Raw genomic sequence first — 19390 nt, 5'->3', positions numbered from 1 at the left:
GAAACTCTCTCCAGATCAAAATGAACAGAACATGAAATAAGACACAGGATATGTTAGAACACATAAAAATCTCTAACTTAACCAAACCTGAAAAGAAGATCAACATAGGATGCGTTGGAGTACACACTAGTTTAAAAAGAACAAAACATGAAAGGAAGATACCACATAAACATTCCCACATGTGGACAGAAGAACAACTAGAGTGCTATGAAGACCGAACCAAGAAATATATTTCTAGTACACTACCTCTAACTGAAAAATATTAAAAATAACCTACACATGATTTTTTTGGAATACCGGATAGTCACAACCAAGGTTGGGTAGGGTTGCTTTAACTTAATTACTTTCAATTACTTCTGGATTACTCCAATACCAAATATGCTAATAAAAGACAAAAGAAACTAAATATGAATAAAATTACTAAATTTTGTGCAGGCTTGGGGAGTAACAGAATACATGGAACGGCAAAAATGATGTTGGCAAGCTGTTTGGATTTACTTTCATTTTGTTTCTGTCGCATTTTATGTTAGTTTTGCCGGGGATCAAAGCGATCAAAGCCAGGAGAGAAAGCTTACCACGTGTTGTGAGTCATGATCGTATTCATATTTAGTTTCGTTTGTCTTTTATTAGCATATTTGGTATTGGAGTAATCCAAAAGTAATTGAAAGTAATCAAGTTAAAGTAACCCTACCTAACCCTGGTTACAACAGAACAAAACATAAAAGAGGATAACCCAATAACCATTTCCACACGTGGACCGAAGCACAACTAGTGTTTTAACAAAAGGACCAAGAAAAATAATGCTCAAACACTAACTTGTTCTAACTGAACAAAACATGAAAGAAAGTCGATGAAAGATACGTATTCACATGTGTATAGAACAATGAGAGTGCCAAAATTACAGGACTATGAAGTATGATATCGAAATACTGATTGAAAAATAGGTTTAGAACAGTGCGTGTACGTACACATGGATAGAACTACAGCCATGAAACCCTAATTGTGCTCTAACCATACAAAACATGAAACCAGGACAACACAGGACATAATCCCAAAGCCATTGAGTGCCATGATATACCAGATTTACACGTGGGAATGCTATTGTGGTATCTCCCTTTCATGTTTTGTTCTGTTTAAAGTAGTGTGTACTCCAACATAACCTATGTTGGTCTTCTTTTCAGGTTTTGTTAAGTTAGAGATTCTTTTGTGTTCTAACGTATGTGTCTTCTTTCATGTTCTGTTTATCTGGATCTAGTGTAAAAAAGTATAGAAGAGAGAAGACACAGGAATAAAAACTGGTTTTAACAACTACATCATGGTCCAACAGCAAGCAGCTATAACATAACAAAACATGAAAGTAGGGGACACAAACAACCCCCCATAAGGACAGAACAACAACGAGGATACCATGGCCATGCGACCAATAACTATAAAAACAGGCCCACTAACTAGCTACAACAGAACAAAACATGAAAGTAAGACGACCCAACTCTAACTGAAAAACGCAAGATAGGATACCAGACCCATGCGATTTCAGAGTAGCCCAAAAGTTTCCTTCAACTATCTCTTTGGGCAAGCGGCAAATTATGTTTTTCACGGTCCACCGTCTGCCGAAGGTCGTTCCGATAAAAATCTGCGCTTTGCAGGTTGTTATTGCTGAATTAGAACATCAGTTACTGCAATCTATCATCATTTTTCTTCTTCTTTCTCGCTAAACCTTGGATGTCCATTGTGTTTTGTTTGTTTATTGTGAGGATTCTTGGACAACGTTTATTATCATTATTATTATCATTAGTATTACCATAATAATATATAGCCTAAAGATTCTTTTTAATTATATCCAGGGTTGGGTAGGGTTACTTTAACTGGATTACTTTCAATTACTTTTGGATTACTCCAATACCATATATGCTAATAAAACTCAAAAGAAACTAAATATGAATAAAATGACTCAATTTTGTGCAGGCTTGGGGAGTAACAGAATACACGGAACGGCAAAAATGATGTTGGCAAGCTGTTTGGATTTATTTTGATTTTGTTTCTGTCGCATTTTATGTTCGTTTTGCCGGAGATCAAAGAGATCAAAGCCAGGAGAGAAAGCTTACCACGTGTTGTGAGTCATCATTTTATTTATATTTAGTTTCTTTAGTCTTTTATTAGCATATTTGGTATTGGAGTCATCCAAAAGTAATTGAAAGTAATCCAGTTAAAGTAACCCTACCCAACCCTGAATATATATGGGTTGCAGTATGTACCGGTCTTTTTTTTAAAGATGACCAGCGACCTCTGGCGGTAAATGTAAGAATGCATGAAAACAAGTGTACAATATACTGCTGTAAGGAAGTGTTTTTCAACCCTTGTTGAACCAAGGTACAGTTTTATTTATAAAAAGTTCCGAGGCACACCGTCCGTCAAAAATATTTCAAAATGAAGTTATTTCAAATATTTCACTGTACTACCTCATAAGATGGTAATTTGTAAATAAAAATAAGAAATTAATACTTAAAATAGAAAAGAATGATCTGCTTTGTTTTTATTTTTACAGTGCAATCTTAAACCGCGTTGTTGAGCAAATTAAGTTATTAAATATACTGTGCTACCTCATGAGCAGATACTATATAAAAAGTATATACAAATTTACTGCCACCTACTGATATGGATGACTATTACAGTTCCTCGTCTGAAGATAGCAAAAATACTGAATGATGGCCTGATTTTTTGGAAAGATAAAATTGGGTAAATTCCAGCGGCACACTAGTTGAAAAACACTGCTGTAAGGTTTGTTTTTTACTCATCTTTTTTGATGAGGGATCACCACCATGGCGTGCTTTAAATACATGATCAATTTTTCCCAAAAATTTTTTTAATTAGCCTATAACTCAGGAAAGAGACAATATTTGGAGAGGCATATCTCATCTCATCTCATCTCATTAGCCGTACCGCTTATCCTCAGTAGGGTCGCGGGGGGGCTGGAGCCCATCCCAGCAATCATCGGGCAGTGGGCAGGGGACACCCTGAACTGGTTGCCAGCCAATCGCAGGGCACACAGGGACAGACAACTCATTCGCTCATTCACACCTAGGGACAATTTGGACCGGCCAATTCACCTGAAATGCATGTCTTTGGAATGTGGGAGGAAACCGGAGTGCCCGGAGGAAACCCACGCAAGCACAGGGAGAACATACAAACTCCGCACAGAAAGTCTGGAGCTGGATTTGAACCCACGACAGGTTCCCATGACATGAACTGTGCCGCACAAGCGCTAACCACTGCGCCGCCGTGTTATATTTCATTGGGTTTAAAAAATGTGGCCATAGGGCCAATCCTGGAGACCTATTGAATTTTCTCGTTTATGACTAAATATACTGGTACATGCAGAAATCTACTTCTTCTACTTCTGTATATTTGTTTTTGAATAGATTAGTCTCATCAAATTGGTTCTGAAACACTCGGAACTAAAACAAAATAATATAATTAGTTCCCTGTTTCAAGCACTGAATTTAGTTTAACCAGTATTATCTGTTGCATGTGAGGGAGCAAACCCCTACTTCAAAAAACAGCCCGAAGAGGGATGGGCACCGCCAGGCTGTACTTGCCCAAGTGGGTAAGGGATCCATGAACCGTGAGTATTATCATTTTGTTGTTTTTTTTTTTTTTTTTTTTTTTTGTATTTTTGTAGAATTTCTGCAGTTGGGAGTTTTGTAGTATTTTTGTAGTCTTCACATAGTTCTGGGGGGATATTTCTTAAGTAGTATTTTTGTAGTTTTTCTATAGTAGTACTTTGTAATGTATTGATAGTACTGTATTTCCAAAGTAGATTTTTTTGTGCAAAATATCAGCAATATTTGGTAGCATTTCTATAGTTGTATTTTTGTAGTATTTCTGGAGTAGTATTTCCATAGTAGTACTTTTTTTAGTGTTTTTGTAGTTTTTTTTCTTTTTTTTTGAAGTATATCTGTAGTATTTTTGCACTATTACTGTGTCGTATCTTCATCATAGTATTTCTGTAGACGTATTTTTGCAGTATTTCTATCGTAGTGTTTCTGTAGTATTTTTGGATTGTAGTACTACAGTAGTGGTATTTTTTTAGTATTTCTGTGTAGTTTTTTTGGTAGTATTTTCAGAGTAGTAATTTTGTAGTATATAAGTTGTTTTTGTAATATTACTATTGTTTTATTTTTGTAGTATATCTGTTGTAATAGTTCTGTAATAGAATTTGTATATTGTAGTGTTACTGTTGTAGTATCTTTGTCGTATTTCAATATTTTTTCTTTCAAGAATTAAGGCAAAATAATACATTTGCTCCCTGTTTTTAAGGACTAAATTTGTATTTTTCGAGTATATATGTAGTACAACTTTCGTGGGACCCGCGGGCCGTAGTGTGTCTACCCCTGCTGTGACTTATAAATGTAAATCACCTACTGCCCTTTTAAAAAATCAGATGTTTCGTTGGTAACAATAACAAGCTAATAATAACATAGTAATACAATAGTAATAACAGAGTAATTACATAGTAATAATATAGGTGTTATTTTAGAAATGCATATCAAACTGGTAGCCTGGTAGCTCATCAGTAACTAACCTGTTTTAGATGCTTTAATACAGCAGATTTTAACCAACTCATCTAATTAGTTCCAAACATTTTAAGTAGTGATTTAAATGTCCTGAAAAACAGGTCATTCAAGACAGTGTTTTTCCTATCTGGTTTAAGGGTACTTGATACTTGGGGGTAACCGTGGGTGTGTTGAGTTTTGGCTAGCTTGATGAATAACAAAGAACTGAACAAGCAAAATGGCCACTTAGGGATATTTATAGAAAGCAATCATCCGGAGCTTTTTGTGCTACACGAAATGGACTTGAAATATCAGTGGAGATCACTGTTATATAGCCTCTGATTTATCGAGCTCTTTGTTTTAAATAAAGTTGGTTTTCATTTTTGGCGCTAACTTAAAAACAACATACCCATCTGTCGCCACAAGCGTACACGTATAATAATCATAATAATAAATATTATTTCAGAGTACCTTTCAGGACACTCAAAGTCGCTGTACACATAATGTAAAACATCCATGATAAAAGAAATAAACATTACATACAAAACACAAAATCAACCTGCAAAGTTCAGTTTGAAAAAGGGTGGGGGCAAGTACACTATGTATGAATGCATTTAATTGTTGCATCCTCTGTGGTGTGAATAAAAAGTAAATGTCCCAAAGAAATCAATCAAATCCCACATTTATTTACATGCTATGCTACTATCTGGCCTGCCAGTCGCATGGGCTTAACATTATATATGGATTGAAGGATGTTTTTTATTTTATTTATTTGACTATAAGGGATTTAATATAATACAAATTACATTTGCTGAATGCAGTGGGGAAGGCTTGGGGTCAGTGTGGCCTAGACAAGAATAATGTTTACAGAAAATCAACAAGACCGGGAAAAGGAGACAAGGGTTCTGATAAGCTTTCTTGTTGTGAGTCCTTTAGACATGGTGGCGCCTTTCGGTGAGGAGGTGGCGACTAGGTGGAGGCCACGTGAGGAGACTGCCAGAGGAGGAGGTGAAGCTGGCACCTGACCCGCACCGGTCAGGCGATGTGGGGAGTTCCTGGCCCGCCAATGGGGGAGGAGCTGACGCCGTGACGTGTGAAAAAAGACGGAAGACAGAAGGAGAGAGACTAGAGATGGGATGCTCGACGAAGACTAAGTAGACTAATTCGACAATAATTCGGCAAAATGCGATGGAATTCACTTAGCTAAATTCTTTAAGAAAATAAATCTGCCCCCGTGTGGAAAAGCCTGTCTCTTGTCAATATTTTTCCCTCAAATTAAGAAACGAGCATGCATTGTTAGGATGATTAAGTTTGTGTTTGGTCAATGGAGTCAGATCACTAATTCAAACAATTTGGTAAACACGACATTTGTAATATAATTCTTTCCCTAACAGGATCGATACAATTGTGACATTTTTGCTGTGGGGGCAGAGAAAAATATGCAAATGTCAAGAAAGATCAATAAATTTGAGGCTTTTTTAGTGAGTTCGCCAGACTTTGCGTATTCTATGTATCCCTGGACTACAAGTTCCATAATGCTTTGGGACATAAGAGATTCCATGTGCTACCTTATCATACATATAGTGCCGTGAAAAAGTATTTGCCATTTTCCAACTTCAGAGGTGGACTTGCTGGTGGGTTCCTGATCATTTTTTTGTTGCACTGGAGTTTGAGGGAACTATTAATGGCCGGATGTTACACTTAGTAAACAAAATAATTCATTGTTCCGTCAGCCACAGTAAGTTATCCTAGTTCTGGGGTAGCAAAGCGGCCCCAGAGCATCACACTGCCACTACCATGCTTCACTGTTGGAAATCATGTTCCTTTTGTCTATTTTTTGTGCCATTTTTACGCCTGCACACCTTCCAAAAAGCTTAATTTTTTTTAACAGAATGTTACTAAAAATTTTGAGGATAATCAAGATGCTTTTTTTGCAAATGTGAGTCGACTCTTTGTGTTCTTTTGTGACAGCAGTGGTGCCAATTTTGGCCATTGCCTTTCTTACCAGCTCAGTAGCCTAGATGGTAAGGCGCCTGCTTTGAGACTGGGAGGTCGGTGGTTCGCGCCCCGGCCGAGTCATTCCTAAGACTTAAAAAGTGGTCGGCGGCGCCCTCTGTTGGCTGCATCGGCTCGCTACAACGGGTCAGGTGCAATCGACATTTCGTTCTGTGTACATTGTTACACAGAATGACAATACAAGGAAATTATTATTATTATTATTATATTATAGTGGAGTCATGAAGACTGACCTTAACCGAGGCCAGCGAGGCCTGCAGTTCCTTGGATGTTTTGGAGGTTTTTTTCTTTTTAACCTCATGGATGAGTCGTCATCGCACTCGTGGAGTAATCTTAGTCGGTCTACTACTCCTGAAATTGTTTGTAACTGTTCCCAGTTTTCTGTAATCCCACGACCTTCACCAGATACCTACATACTTATCATTGAAATGAAATGAAATGATCTGCATTTTTATAGCGCTTTTCAAGTCAATGACTTCCCAAAGCGCTTTACAATGTGCTTCACATTTTCCAATAGCGGCCGTGATCTGTGCAGCCATGTAAGGCGCTAACCTGCTTATTTGGGGTATTGGGGGTTCAGTGTCTTACCCAAGGACACTTCGGCATGTAACACGGACAAGTCGGGATTCGAACTGGGATCCCTTAATCCTAAAACGATCGCTCTACCTCCTGAGCTACTGCCGCCCAATTAGTTATTATCCACATTCCACAACAGTGGATAATGGCTCTGACAGTGGTTCGCCTCGAAATGTAATTTGTGACCTTTTCCAGACTGATCAATTTTATCACTTTTGTCTAATTTCTTCTGGAATTTCTTTGGATCGTAGCATGTCATTTGTGTGTTCAATTCAAATAATTTCTTGATTCAAAGGCATAAATTTAGAGTGTGGCCTTTGGAATCGAACTCGGCTTTCCCAAATCTGTGGTTAGTCACAGTTGCTTTATACATCTGTTCTTTCTTACTTCACAGAAATTCACAGTGAATATCAAGGGGAATACTGCACTAAAATTGAAAGGTAAAGTGTAAATATATTATTAAACATTTTCTGAAATTTGTCATTCATCCGAGGTCAAGTCTTTCAAGCAGGGGAGTGGGGAAATCAGGAGGCATTTCCAAACATAAGACCTCATCACAAAGTCCAATCCTGCAACCTTTCCGGCACCTTTCCCTGGCCTTTGCATAAAATGTCAGCAGGTCAAGACGAGTTGAGGAGGCACTTCCTTTTTTAACGTCAGCGTCGTTTAAAAAAAAAAAAAAAAAAAAAAAAAAGTACTGCTTTTCGTAGATAGATAGAAAGCAGGAACGAAGGATTAATACGAATTGCATTTCCTTTAAAGGTGGATTAAAGGTCACGTCAAGACACGTCCAAACGTTTTTTAGGGAGAAGACAACCTTTATGTTCGAAAATTCCTTTAGAGTTGTTTTAAAAGTCCGTAACTTCGAGATTTTTTACTCGCTGACGCCATCTTCTGGCTGATATAATCATTGCAGCCCCTGTCAAGCTGCTTCTGAGGTGCGTGCACGTACGTGTCTATCTTAGAAACTTTTCATTTTTTATCTTTTTGGGGGTTTGGGTTGGCATTTGGACTGTATTTGAAGCGGCCCTTTTCTTACTTTCACCATTTTCATCCTAGAATAAAAGAAAACTTCGAGCGTGTGCGTGAAATCACTCCCCATCCCCATCACCCCCTTTCCCCCACCCAAATGTGCTCCGTGGCAGGAACACCGATGATTAAAGTAAGATAAAATTAGATATGCACCCCCCAAAAAATATGTATAAAGACTCTTTGAACTCAGTTGGGCATCAAGAAAATATTTATTTTAAAAATTTCAAATACACATCAAATTACACACCCCACAATTAGGGAGTCACATAAATGAGAACTATTTACAAGAGAAGGATACTGAATACTTCTTTTTTCATGCGAAATTAAAAAAATGTTTGGGAAGTATTGTAAACAGGGCTGAATTGATGTATTATTTTAATAATCGATTCATCAGTCATTTGATTTTTTTCAAATAATTAATGAATCATACTTCTAATTTAAAAAAAACATTTTTAATTTCCGCATCTTAATTTAATAATCAAGTTTTAGATGGATAGAAAAATAAAACACACAGAATATTCTGTAATATAAAATAGTAAAAAATGCAAGTGTTGGTCAAATAACAATAAACAAAAATACATATGTATCCATATACACATGTAAATGTGTAAGATACTCTTTTCGTGCTTATTTACTTATTTACTTCCTACTTTTTAATTTTTTAATTTTATGAATTTATTTTCGTTCCCCCCCCCCCCCTGTATTTCTGCAGCACTTTCTGTTCCCTTGAAAATTGTTAACTTTATAGTGTTTGACTTTTTTGAGTCAATTTTATTTGTTAATATGCAATGTTCATTATAATACGAAGGTTAAATGTAAGCTACTGTTTTTATTATTAAAAACGTTCCAAAGGCGCCCTCTGCGGGACTAAAGTAGTACTGAAATTTCTGACTAGATTCATCGGACTTATTTGCATTGATTTAACGTTTATAGCTCATAAATCGCGCAAAACGATGAATCGATGGATTAGTTGCCAACGAAATTGAGAAACCATTTTATCAATTCTTTGTTGCATCCCTATTTGTAAATACAGTAAATTTTATGGTCAAGTGGTGTAGCGGGTGGATGCACAGGTGGGTAGGAGAAAGGGGGGCGTTAGGAGTCTAGAGTGATTTCATGCGTGTTCTCATGGTTTTTATTTACTCTGGCACGAAATTTGTAAAAATAAGAAAAAAACACAACCCAAAGGAAGGGTTTATTTAAGTACGTCTAAAAATTACATGTACTTGCATGCGCAACAAAAGGAGCTTGACAGAGGCTGCAATAATGATTTCAGCTAGAAGATGGCGTCGGCAAGTAGAATATTCTGAACTTACGGACACCACCTGGAATAGTGCAAATATTCTTCTTTCAACTTTTTAAGGACGCACCCCGCCCATGAGTTATGCATGGGTTTGTTTTTCACATTATGTCCCTGAACGCAGCTTAATAAAAATAACTATTTACGTTGTTAGATTTCACATGAAAACATGTATACACGTTGAAAAACGACTGATTGTATTGTATCTATTTAATTTTATTTTACGCTGCACTTGTTTATTTCCTATCTTTGGAAAGTATGTAGTAAACAGGGTTGGGTAGGGTTACTTTAACCTGATTACTTTCAATTACTTTTGGATTACTCCAATACCAAATATGCTAATAAAAGACAAAAGAAACTAAATATGAATACAATTTCTAAATTTTAGTAAAGATAAAGCAGCTAAAAAATGCCCATGATTTATGCACGTGTATGTATTTCACGTTATTTCCCTGAACGCAGCACAGTCAAACGGGTTTACGCTGCTCGGTGTGACGTATGGATAAGGGGCGGGGCTTACTCGCGGGTACCCCCAAACCACACCTCACAGGTGTGAAAAAAAAAGTGGGCGATACTTAGAACTTTGGTATTGATCTGATCCAATTTAATACGCAGTAGTATCGATTGATACCGATCCGATACCAATATGTTTTACTTACTGATTTTTTAATAATACATATTACAATTACTTTAAACAAAACGCAACTATTTTGGGGACTAAAAATGTTTTATATAAAATAATACAAAATAAACTTTAACAGAACAAAAAAATATATATACATATATTCATCTTCCAACTGTTTCAAAACAAAAGTCAAGAGACTAAATTAAAAGCAATGCGAAAAAATATGAATACTATCAATTGTCTGTCATTGCCTCTGTTGCCATAGTGACAACGGATATACCAGTTTTGTAAAGGACCAGTAACATGTTTATGTTTTTGGTTGCAGTTTGCTGCTCTCCGCAAAGTGAACTTTCTTCATGTGTTCATGTAAGTTTGTGGTGTAGCCACAGTATCAAAACACTTTACTAAACAAATTACACCTGGCATTGTCCTTTTCTGTAATTGCAAAAAGTGTCATTCGCTTCCTGTTTACTTCTGTCATTTTTAATTTTTGTTAGTGGTGTGGAATAATTTTGTCCCTTTCTTCTGTCAGCCAGGCAGGATGCAGTAGAAGTAGTAGGGCGGCGGTGAGACAGAGAAGAATAAACAGCTGAAACAATGATAATAGATTTCTGTTTTGGTAAAGTTTTCCACTTCTGGTTTTAAACAAGTAAATGTTTTATTATTTATTTTTTATTTTTTTTATATATATATTTTGGAAACAGATTTTCCTGTGTATGCGATAATATCTACTGCTTTTTAATATCAAAAGGTTGGCATGTATGCAATATTATGTGATCACTTTAAAGGGACAGTGTGTTTTATGTGTGTCCATTTAATAGAAAACAATATTGATTTGAATCATGAGCAAAAATACATAAACTATCATGGAAATGTATATTTTTTAATACTTGTGGTGAAGATTTTGAGACTTATTTGACATATGATGAGGATCACCTACAGGGAGCTGACTTATTTGTTGGGCATCTTGCTGCTAAGGGTACCTGACAAAAAATAAAATAATAGGGTTTTTTAAATTCTGTTTTACGTTGTTTGCTTTTTTCTTACAGTTTTTCTTATGTTTTCTTTTATTTTCCTTTTTTCCTGACATTTTTTTCCCATTGTTTATCTTTCTATTCTTTTAGCCCTTCTTTGTCCTTTCTTGTTTGTTTTCTTTCTTTCTAGTTTTTATCTTTCTTTTCTTTTTTTCTTTCTTTTTTTCTTTCTGTCTTACATCTTTTTCTATGTGTTTTCCGTTTTTCTCCCTTTTCCTCCTTTTTTCTCTTCTTTTTTCTCCTTTTCCCTGTTTTTTCTTTTCTGTTTTTAATCTTTCTTTTTCATTTTGCTCTTTAATTCACAAAAGGTTGGGCATGACATTTAAAAAAAGGGTGCACTTTCGACACTTTGAGTTTGTATCTTTCCTCATGATTTTTGGGACTAGTTTTTGGCTTCACTGTCCAATACAGCAACATCCAGTGGTCAAATACTACACACTGTCCCTTTAAGAAAATGTGTTATGTCCCCACTGATTTCCTACGCTTTTTGTGAAGTGTGCACTCATGATGAAGGAACCCCTAGGGGTCGTGTTTTGTTCGTTTTTTCACGTTATGTCCGTGAACGCAGTCCAGGGGGGCGGGGCCTTCTTCTGCTCGTAGTGACGTCGAAAAGGGGGCGGGGCTTACTCGCAGGTGCTCCAAACCACACCACGCAGGTGTGAGAAGCGCAACATGCGCTCTCCGCTAAGCGACTGGAAGACTTGTTGAGCCGTTCCGTGGGCCCTTTTCCACGGAATGAATCTGGACCGCGATGGGCGGCAGTTGCGTGGGCAAATGCGCGCCTATCTTCTACCTGGCGCTCTTCTTCGACGCGGCCGGCCTGGCGGTTCTTCTGGTGGGCATTTTCGGCCGCCTGAAAGTGGACGATCGCTCCTACGGAGATTTCCTCATCTACACGGGCTCCCTCGTCATTTTCCTCAGCCTGGTCTGGTGGGTCCTGTGGTACACGGGAAACGTGCGCCCACGCCCGGACACCGGGACCAGTACCGGATCCCTGGATTTGTCTCTATCTCACTGGGCTGGGAAGCTGTCCGAGAGGTTCTCCAGAAGCACCGTGAAATCCGTGGAGAAGAACAAAGGGGGTAAAGGGTGGAACGGAACTGAAGAACCTCGAGGGTTCGACAACAAGGGGTTCGATGGGGGGACTGAGTGGAACCCGAATGAGAAAAACATGGAGTTAGGGGTTTTGAAGTACTCTGATATGGATCTACACGCCATGGACCATAAATCGGAGAAATCGATCCATCTGGAGAAGGTCTGTGCACATTTTGAATTTTATCTCCACAAAAATCGTTTCATTCGTGAGAATTGCTGTTTTTTTTAGAGCGTGGGTGATTTAGTTTTTGCTTTGTTTGATTTTATAACAATATCAATTTAAGGCTATACGACACGATTAATTTATTCACTAAAATTTCAGTTTTTGAGGGTGGATTAGATAAAAGTTTATTTTACTAAAAACGATTCGGTTGTTAAAAAGGGGTACCAATAGATAGATATATTGGGAAATTCCCACTTCCAACAGTAACCTTGTCTTGAAAAACAAAATAATAAGATAAAAGAAATAGAACACAGAAATACTCAATATAACGTGTTGATATAGAGTATTTAAATAGTGCTACGTAAAATACACACTGTTATAAAAATAGGGTAATATGCAAATGTGGGGGTGGGGTTTAATGTGGGCTTTTACTCCCCCGGGTGGAGTTAAAGAGCCCCATGGCATGACATGGCAAAACAATAAATCACAAAAAGAGCGAATACTACCACTTGTTGGAATGTGTTTTAAAAACATGACCCAGTTTTTGTTTTGGATTCTTTTTTTGTTTTCTAAATTCATAAGAATGGGACTGTTTTGGTTGTTTAGTATCAGTGATCCTGTTTTTGAGGATTATTGACGAAATTTACCATTATTTCCATCCATCCATTATCTGCACCGCTTATCCTCAGTAGGGTCGCTGGGGTGCTGGAGCCCATCCCAGCCATCTTCGGGCAGTGGGCAGGGGACACCCTGAACTGGTTGGCAGCTAGTCACAGAGCACACAGGGACAGACAATTCGCTTGATCATTCACACCTAGGGACAATTTGGACCGGCCAATTAACCTGACATGCATGTTTTTGGAATGTGGTGGGAAACCGGAGTGCACGGGGAGAACATGCAAACTCCGCACAGGAAGGTTGGTAGCTGGATTTGAACCCATTCCGCACACACGCTAGCCACTGCGCCGCCGTGCTGCCCCTAACCATTATTTATGTATTTTCATTTATTTGTAATTTATTTTTGGCACTGTTAATAGGTTTTGGCTATGGTAAAATAAAACTACCAATTTTTTTAGGGATATTTTCAAACAAAATGCCCCGTTTTGGGGGATTTGTTTTTTACATAAATAACAATTTGGTGTTTTTTTGGGTTATGAATAATTTACCACACCCACTTTTTATTTGTTAAAAAAGTTTAAAATATCCAATAAACTGTGTTCCACTTCATGATTGTGTCCCACTTATTGTTGATGCTTCACAATAAATTACAGTTTTATATCTTTGTTTTGAAGTCTGAAATGTGGCAACAGGTAACAAAGTTCAAGGGGGCCAAATAGTTTTGCAAGTCACTGTACACCATTCAGACGCCATTTTCTTCCTCTCTGTATTTTGCAAATATTGTTTTTTTTTTGTATGTGGATTTGAACAAGTAAATAATTGGACATTGTTTGAGCTCATCCTGTAATTTGTTCCAAAGTGTAACTCCACATACAGACACGCACATACTTTTCCTGGTGGTTCTCACCGGTTGTATCTTAAAGTTACTACATCCCCTCAAGTTATGTCCATGAAAATGTTGTAGAACCCTTTGGCTTTTAAGTTGCACTTTCAAATTTCTGGCCAAATATCGGGGTTTTTCAGTGCGGTTTAAAGTCCGGAGAATAAGGTGGTATCAAAATGCACCTTCTGGCTTACATCTAAATCACACAACCATGTCTGACTCTGAGTTGGGGTTGCACTCTGGGACCAAAACAAGTAAGTACAATTGTAGGTCCTAAATCTTGCTGGCTGGCCTACTTCCCCCATTTGGTCATCTTGGTCCGCCTGCCGCCGATTGAAGCCTTTCATCATCACAACTTCTGGCTCGCTCAATTAAATTAAATGGCACGCACAGTCGAAAATGCACACGTTAGTTAACCTACGATGGGCCCTTGGAGCATTTGCATTTATAGCAGGGAACTCATTTTAGCTCGGGGGCCAGATGCTAGAAAAAAAACAACTTTCTCATATGGAGGCCAGACTAGTAGATTAGAGAGACAAAAAGAGACAACGAGGTGGAGAAAGAGATAGTAAGATGTAAAGGTTAGAAAGATACCTAAGACTTATAACATTGGTAAAATGGCGGCGCCCTCTGTTGGCTGCGGCTGCATCGGCTCGCTACAACGGGTCAGGTGTATCGACATTTCGTTCTGTGTACATTGTTACAAAGAATGACAATACAAAGGAAATTATTATTATTATTATTATTATAAAGGAGAAAGGGAGATACTGAAAGAAGAGAAAAAAAATAGACAGCCAGCGAGAGAGAGTCAAGTCATGTTTAGTTGTATAGCCCTCAATCACAAGAAGTCCCAGAGAGAGAGACCAAGAGAGAGGAAAAGAGGGGGAGAAAGAGAGTAGGGGGAAGAAGAGTTATATGGAAAAATATAAGAGAAAAGCAGAGATAGGGAAAAGAGAATAAGAGAGATAAAAGGAGAAATTAGAGAGAAGAAATAGAGGGAAGAAAACGAGAGCTATTCAAGGGAATATGAGATTGAGACAGAAAATGAGAAAGAAAGAAGAGAGATAAAGAGACAGATAGAGAAAGACAGCTACCTAGAGAAGGAAGAGAGAAACATAGAGAAAGACAGCGAGAGGAGGTCAAGTCGTGTTTATTTGTATAGCTCCAATCACAAGAAGTCAGAGAGGGGGGAGTCAGGAGGGGGAAGAAGACTGATACAGAGAAAAAGAGAAAAGCAGAGACGGGGAGAGAGAATGAGAGGTAAAAAGAGAAATGAGAGAGAAGAAATAGAGAGAAAAGTATAAGAGAGAGAAAAAAATAGAGAGAAAACTATATAAGCGAGAAAAAATGAGAGAGAGATGAGAGAAAAAGAGACAGAAAGACAGAGCTATGGAAAAAAAGAAGAGAGAAATGTAGAGAAAGATAGACAGCGAGAGCAGGTCAAATCACGTTTATTTGTATACCCCTCAATCACAAGAAGTCCCCAAAGAGAGAGAGAGAAAGAGGAGGGGGGAGAGTGATATAAGAGGGGAGAATAAGAGGGGAAGAGAGAGAGCAAAAGAGACAGAAAGTGAGGGAAAGAGAGAAGCAGAGACGGTGAGAGGCACTAAAAGAGGTAAAGAGATGAAAATGAGAGAAGAAATAGAAAGAGAAAAAAAGCGAGTTATATAAGCTAGAGATCAAAAGTGAGAAAAGAAAACAAGAGTGAAAATAGAGTAAAGAGACAGAGAGAAAATGAGAGGGATAAAAAGAAAGACAGACAGAAAGAAAAGAAAGACACCCCTGATTTGTTGTATTGGCTGTGTTTGTAACGCAGGATAAAGACTGAAAGGATACCACTGATATTTTTCCAGGGCTTATATTTTTCATAATGCTGAAACACACACTAAGTACCCATTCAATATGGCCACTTATTGGACTGATACTGATAGCTGGTATCGGTTCTTGCCTACCATCCCACACGATATCCGCATGTGTAAACAATGAAGTATGTGGATGTGTTCAATGTAACTTTATTGAATTATACTGTGTTGTGTATTCACATTTATCAATAACATATTGATGGTTAATGTCATAAAAAATATTCAAAGTTTTTAGCCTAGTGCTAATTAAAATAATTTGATTTAAAAATGTGTGGAGATAATAACTAATAGGGTTTTTCTTTAAAGCCTTGTGTGATAAATACAATTGTTTGTATGGTTATCATGAATGAAAATATATAAAATAATTCTAACTATATGAAATTGCATAAAACATATATAGACATATATTTTAATATCCATACAGTAAATATATAATTAGTAGAAATAACGTTTTTAATAATTTACATTAAATATACGTTTATATTATTTTTATTAAATTGGAAAACTGGTAAGCAGAACCGAAAACATAAATTCAAACGCATGTATTTGTGTATATTGTATATAAATATAATAGAAAATAAAATCCTTTATAATTACATAAATCCAAAAATAATAATTTGTTGAAAAAAAAAAATAAAGCGCTTTGTTTAGAAAATTTTAGAATAAAAAATGTTATTACTCGTATATATTTTTAATTGAACTATTTATTATTTAATTTATTATTAAAATAGTTTTTTGGGTTGTTGTTTTTTTGTAGAATTTTCCCCCAAAAATATTTTCTGGCCTGGAGAGGGATACTTGCCCCAAAACACACCACAGGAAATGGTGCCCCTATGATCCTGGTGGTTAAGGGAACAAGTTCCTGGAATGGCCAGTCTCCAGATTAGAACAATAGAAAATCTGTGGAGGGAGTTGAAAGTCCATGTTGCCCAACAACAGCCCCAAAACATCACAGCTCTAGAGATCTGCAAGGAGGAATGGGCCAAATTACCGACAACCGTTTGTGAAAGTCATGTGAAGAGTTACAGAAAACGTTTGAGTGGATAACAAAGTATTGATGAACTTTTGGTATTGGACAAATACTTATTGTCCACCATGTTTGATTTTTAAGGATTTTCTTTCACAAAACAATGTGATTTTGTGTTTTTTTTTTTTCCACATTTTGTCTCCCGTGGTTGAGGTTTACCCATGTTGACAATTAATATTTGTCAACATATAATAGTTAGTGGTAGACTTAATACTTATTTGCCCCACCATATATTATATATCTAACTCCGCTTGTAATCAAAAGGAACCCCCCCCCCATCCCCAAAAGGTACAATTGCATTTTAATGGAGCTAAGCGCGTTTTATTGATCCTCGCACAGAGACGAACAGCACCCGGGAGAAGAAGGCACATAAGGTCTCCTCTCTTTTAAATACGCCTTCGTGCCCATTCGTTCTCGTTCCACTTAGTAAATTTCAATACCCCATCCGGCGCGGTCAGATGAGCACAAAAACATGTGATCTGAAATCCATTTCTTCTTCTCTTTCTTCACAGGTCGGATTCTCGTGAAGGACGGATGGATGCTGCTTTTCAGAAACGCTTCCGGCTGAAAACCTCGAGCTAAGGGAGAGAAACACTGACGTCACTTTTTAACAAATATTTTTTCAAAAGATTTCTGACAAAATCCACTCGAAAGAGACATTTCCCGCGTGTAAATAGAAATGTTCTTATTTTTTTATATGCCGTGAAAAAAGGAGGAGGAGTACTTTTCGAGGAATAAAGTTTACCTGTAGGTAAGACTGCTGCTTTTTGAGAATATTTCAAAGCTGATACTTGAGTTTTTAAAGGGACAGTGTGTATGATTTGACCACTAGATGTCATTATATGGTTAGTGCACAGGGTTGGGTAGGGTTACTTTAACTGGATTACTTTCAATGACTTTTGGATTACTCCAATACCAAATATGCTAATAAGACAAAAGAAACTGTATAGGAATAAAATGATGACTCACAACACGTGGTAAGCTTTCTCTCCTGGCTTTGATCTCTCTGATCTCCGGCAAAACGAACATAAAATGCCACAGAAACAAAATGAAAATAAATCCGAACAGCTTGCCAACATCATTTTTGCCGTTCCGTGTATTCCGTTACTCCCCAAGCCTGCACCAAATTAAGTCATTTTATTCATATTTAGTTTCTTTTGTCTTTTATTAGCATATTGGGTATTGGAGTAATCCAAAAGTAATTGAAAGTTATCCAGTTAAAGTAACCCTACCCAACCCTGTTAGTGCAACTGAAAAGGAGTGTTACAACGCACAAGGAAGGATACAAACTACGGAGACAAAATAGAGTTTTATTTCTTATTTTTCTTTTTTGCTTAGCCTTTTGTCGGGATTTAAGTCCCCGTAGCAGCAAGATGGCTGACGATCCAATCTCTCTAAGTGAGCTTCGTCTTAAGTAATAAAAAAAATGCTAATACCTCCAACTAATGGCATCTATTTTAATGAGCGCTTCTATGATCATGTATTTTTCTACATAATAACTGTTTTTTTATGATGAAGAAGGCGCAAAATAAGACACACTGTCCCTTTAAGGAGCAGTGTGAAGATGGAACTGAAGTCCTTTCCAGGAAACGATTTTGAGTCCAAAAGGTTCTTTAGACGTGATTAGCGTCTTATCTTGTCCACTGTCTTTTTTTTCCTGGATTTAGAAAAAAATTACCCACTTCCTTGTGACATTCTATTTCACATAATACTCCACTATATTCTTAGTTTTTTTTTTCCCTCGGGGAAAATTAGATGATATGGCACATATTTTTTCTCAATTTATGTAGTATTAATCATTGTTAAAAAAAAAAAAAAACGTAAATTTATGGGTTAATTCATTAAAAGAAATTACATTTAAAATATAGTTAAATGTGAAAATAATATTTAAAATGGGTGACATTATTTGCATTAATCAATCAATTGATTAATCAAATATTAATCAACAAAGAGAAAAGATATAGCTATTTTTTCTCTTAGGTAATATTTTCTTTAGTGAAAAAAAGAATATTTAAATAAGCAAATTTATAGGCAGATTATTTACATAATTTTGCTCATTTTAAGTTTTTTTTTATTATAAAATCTCGTGGAAAATGTCTTAAAATTGGAGAAAGAATACTTAAAAGTATGAAAATTATTTGCATCAACTACTTATAAGATTAATCAAGAACTAATTCATCTACAGTTTTCATAAAAATATTGTTGGTTTAATATATTTATGTGAAATTATCCACGTCACCAAATTGAATAGAATGATTTACATTAATCAGTTATTTGATATTTAAAATGTCATTAGCTCAAGGTTAATCACAAACTATTTAATTTTAAAATCAAACACTAACTTTTTCCATAAAACGAATATCTTTTTAATACATTCTTTATCGGAGATTCTCTCTTTCATCAAAATTGCTCTTATTAACCGCAAATATAGAGCATTAATTAATTAATGGATTAATTCATGATTAATCCAAAACAATCAAATCAATCGCTGTTTCCTTTAACAGATTATTGCTCGAATTTTTTTTTAACGGGAAATTCTCTTAATCATAAAAAAATAGCAACATTCTTTGTGTTACGCATTTAATTGGTTAAACAAAGATTATCTC

General features: G+C 36.5%; 1 protein-coding gene across 1 annotated transcript; it reads left to right on the top strand.

The window, feature by feature from the left end:
- Positions 1–11771: 11771 nt before the first annotated feature.
- Positions 11772–17539, top strand: LOC148347540 (transmembrane protein 238-like). The gene is made up of 2 exons (XM_088323831.1): positions 11772–12391; positions 17297–17539. The coding sequence occupies exons 1-2, from the start codon at positions 11888–11890 to the stop codon at positions 17309–17311; spliced, it is 519 nt and encodes a 172-aa protein (XP_088179957.1). The 5' UTR covers positions 11772–11887; the 3' UTR covers positions 17312–17539.
- Positions 17540–19390: the final 1851 nt, after the last annotated feature.

This window comes from Urocampus carinirostris, chromosome 19 (genome assembly GCF_059441175.1).
Source record: "Urocampus carinirostris isolate Australia breed hairy pipefish chromosome 19, RoL_Ucar_1.0, whole genome shotgun sequence".
Classification (NCBI taxonomy): domain Eukaryota; kingdom Metazoa; phylum Chordata; class Actinopteri; order Syngnathiformes; family Syngnathidae; genus Urocampus; species Urocampus carinirostris.
Note: the sequence above shows the minus strand (reverse complement) of the source record. Positions and strands in the feature narration are given on the sequence as shown.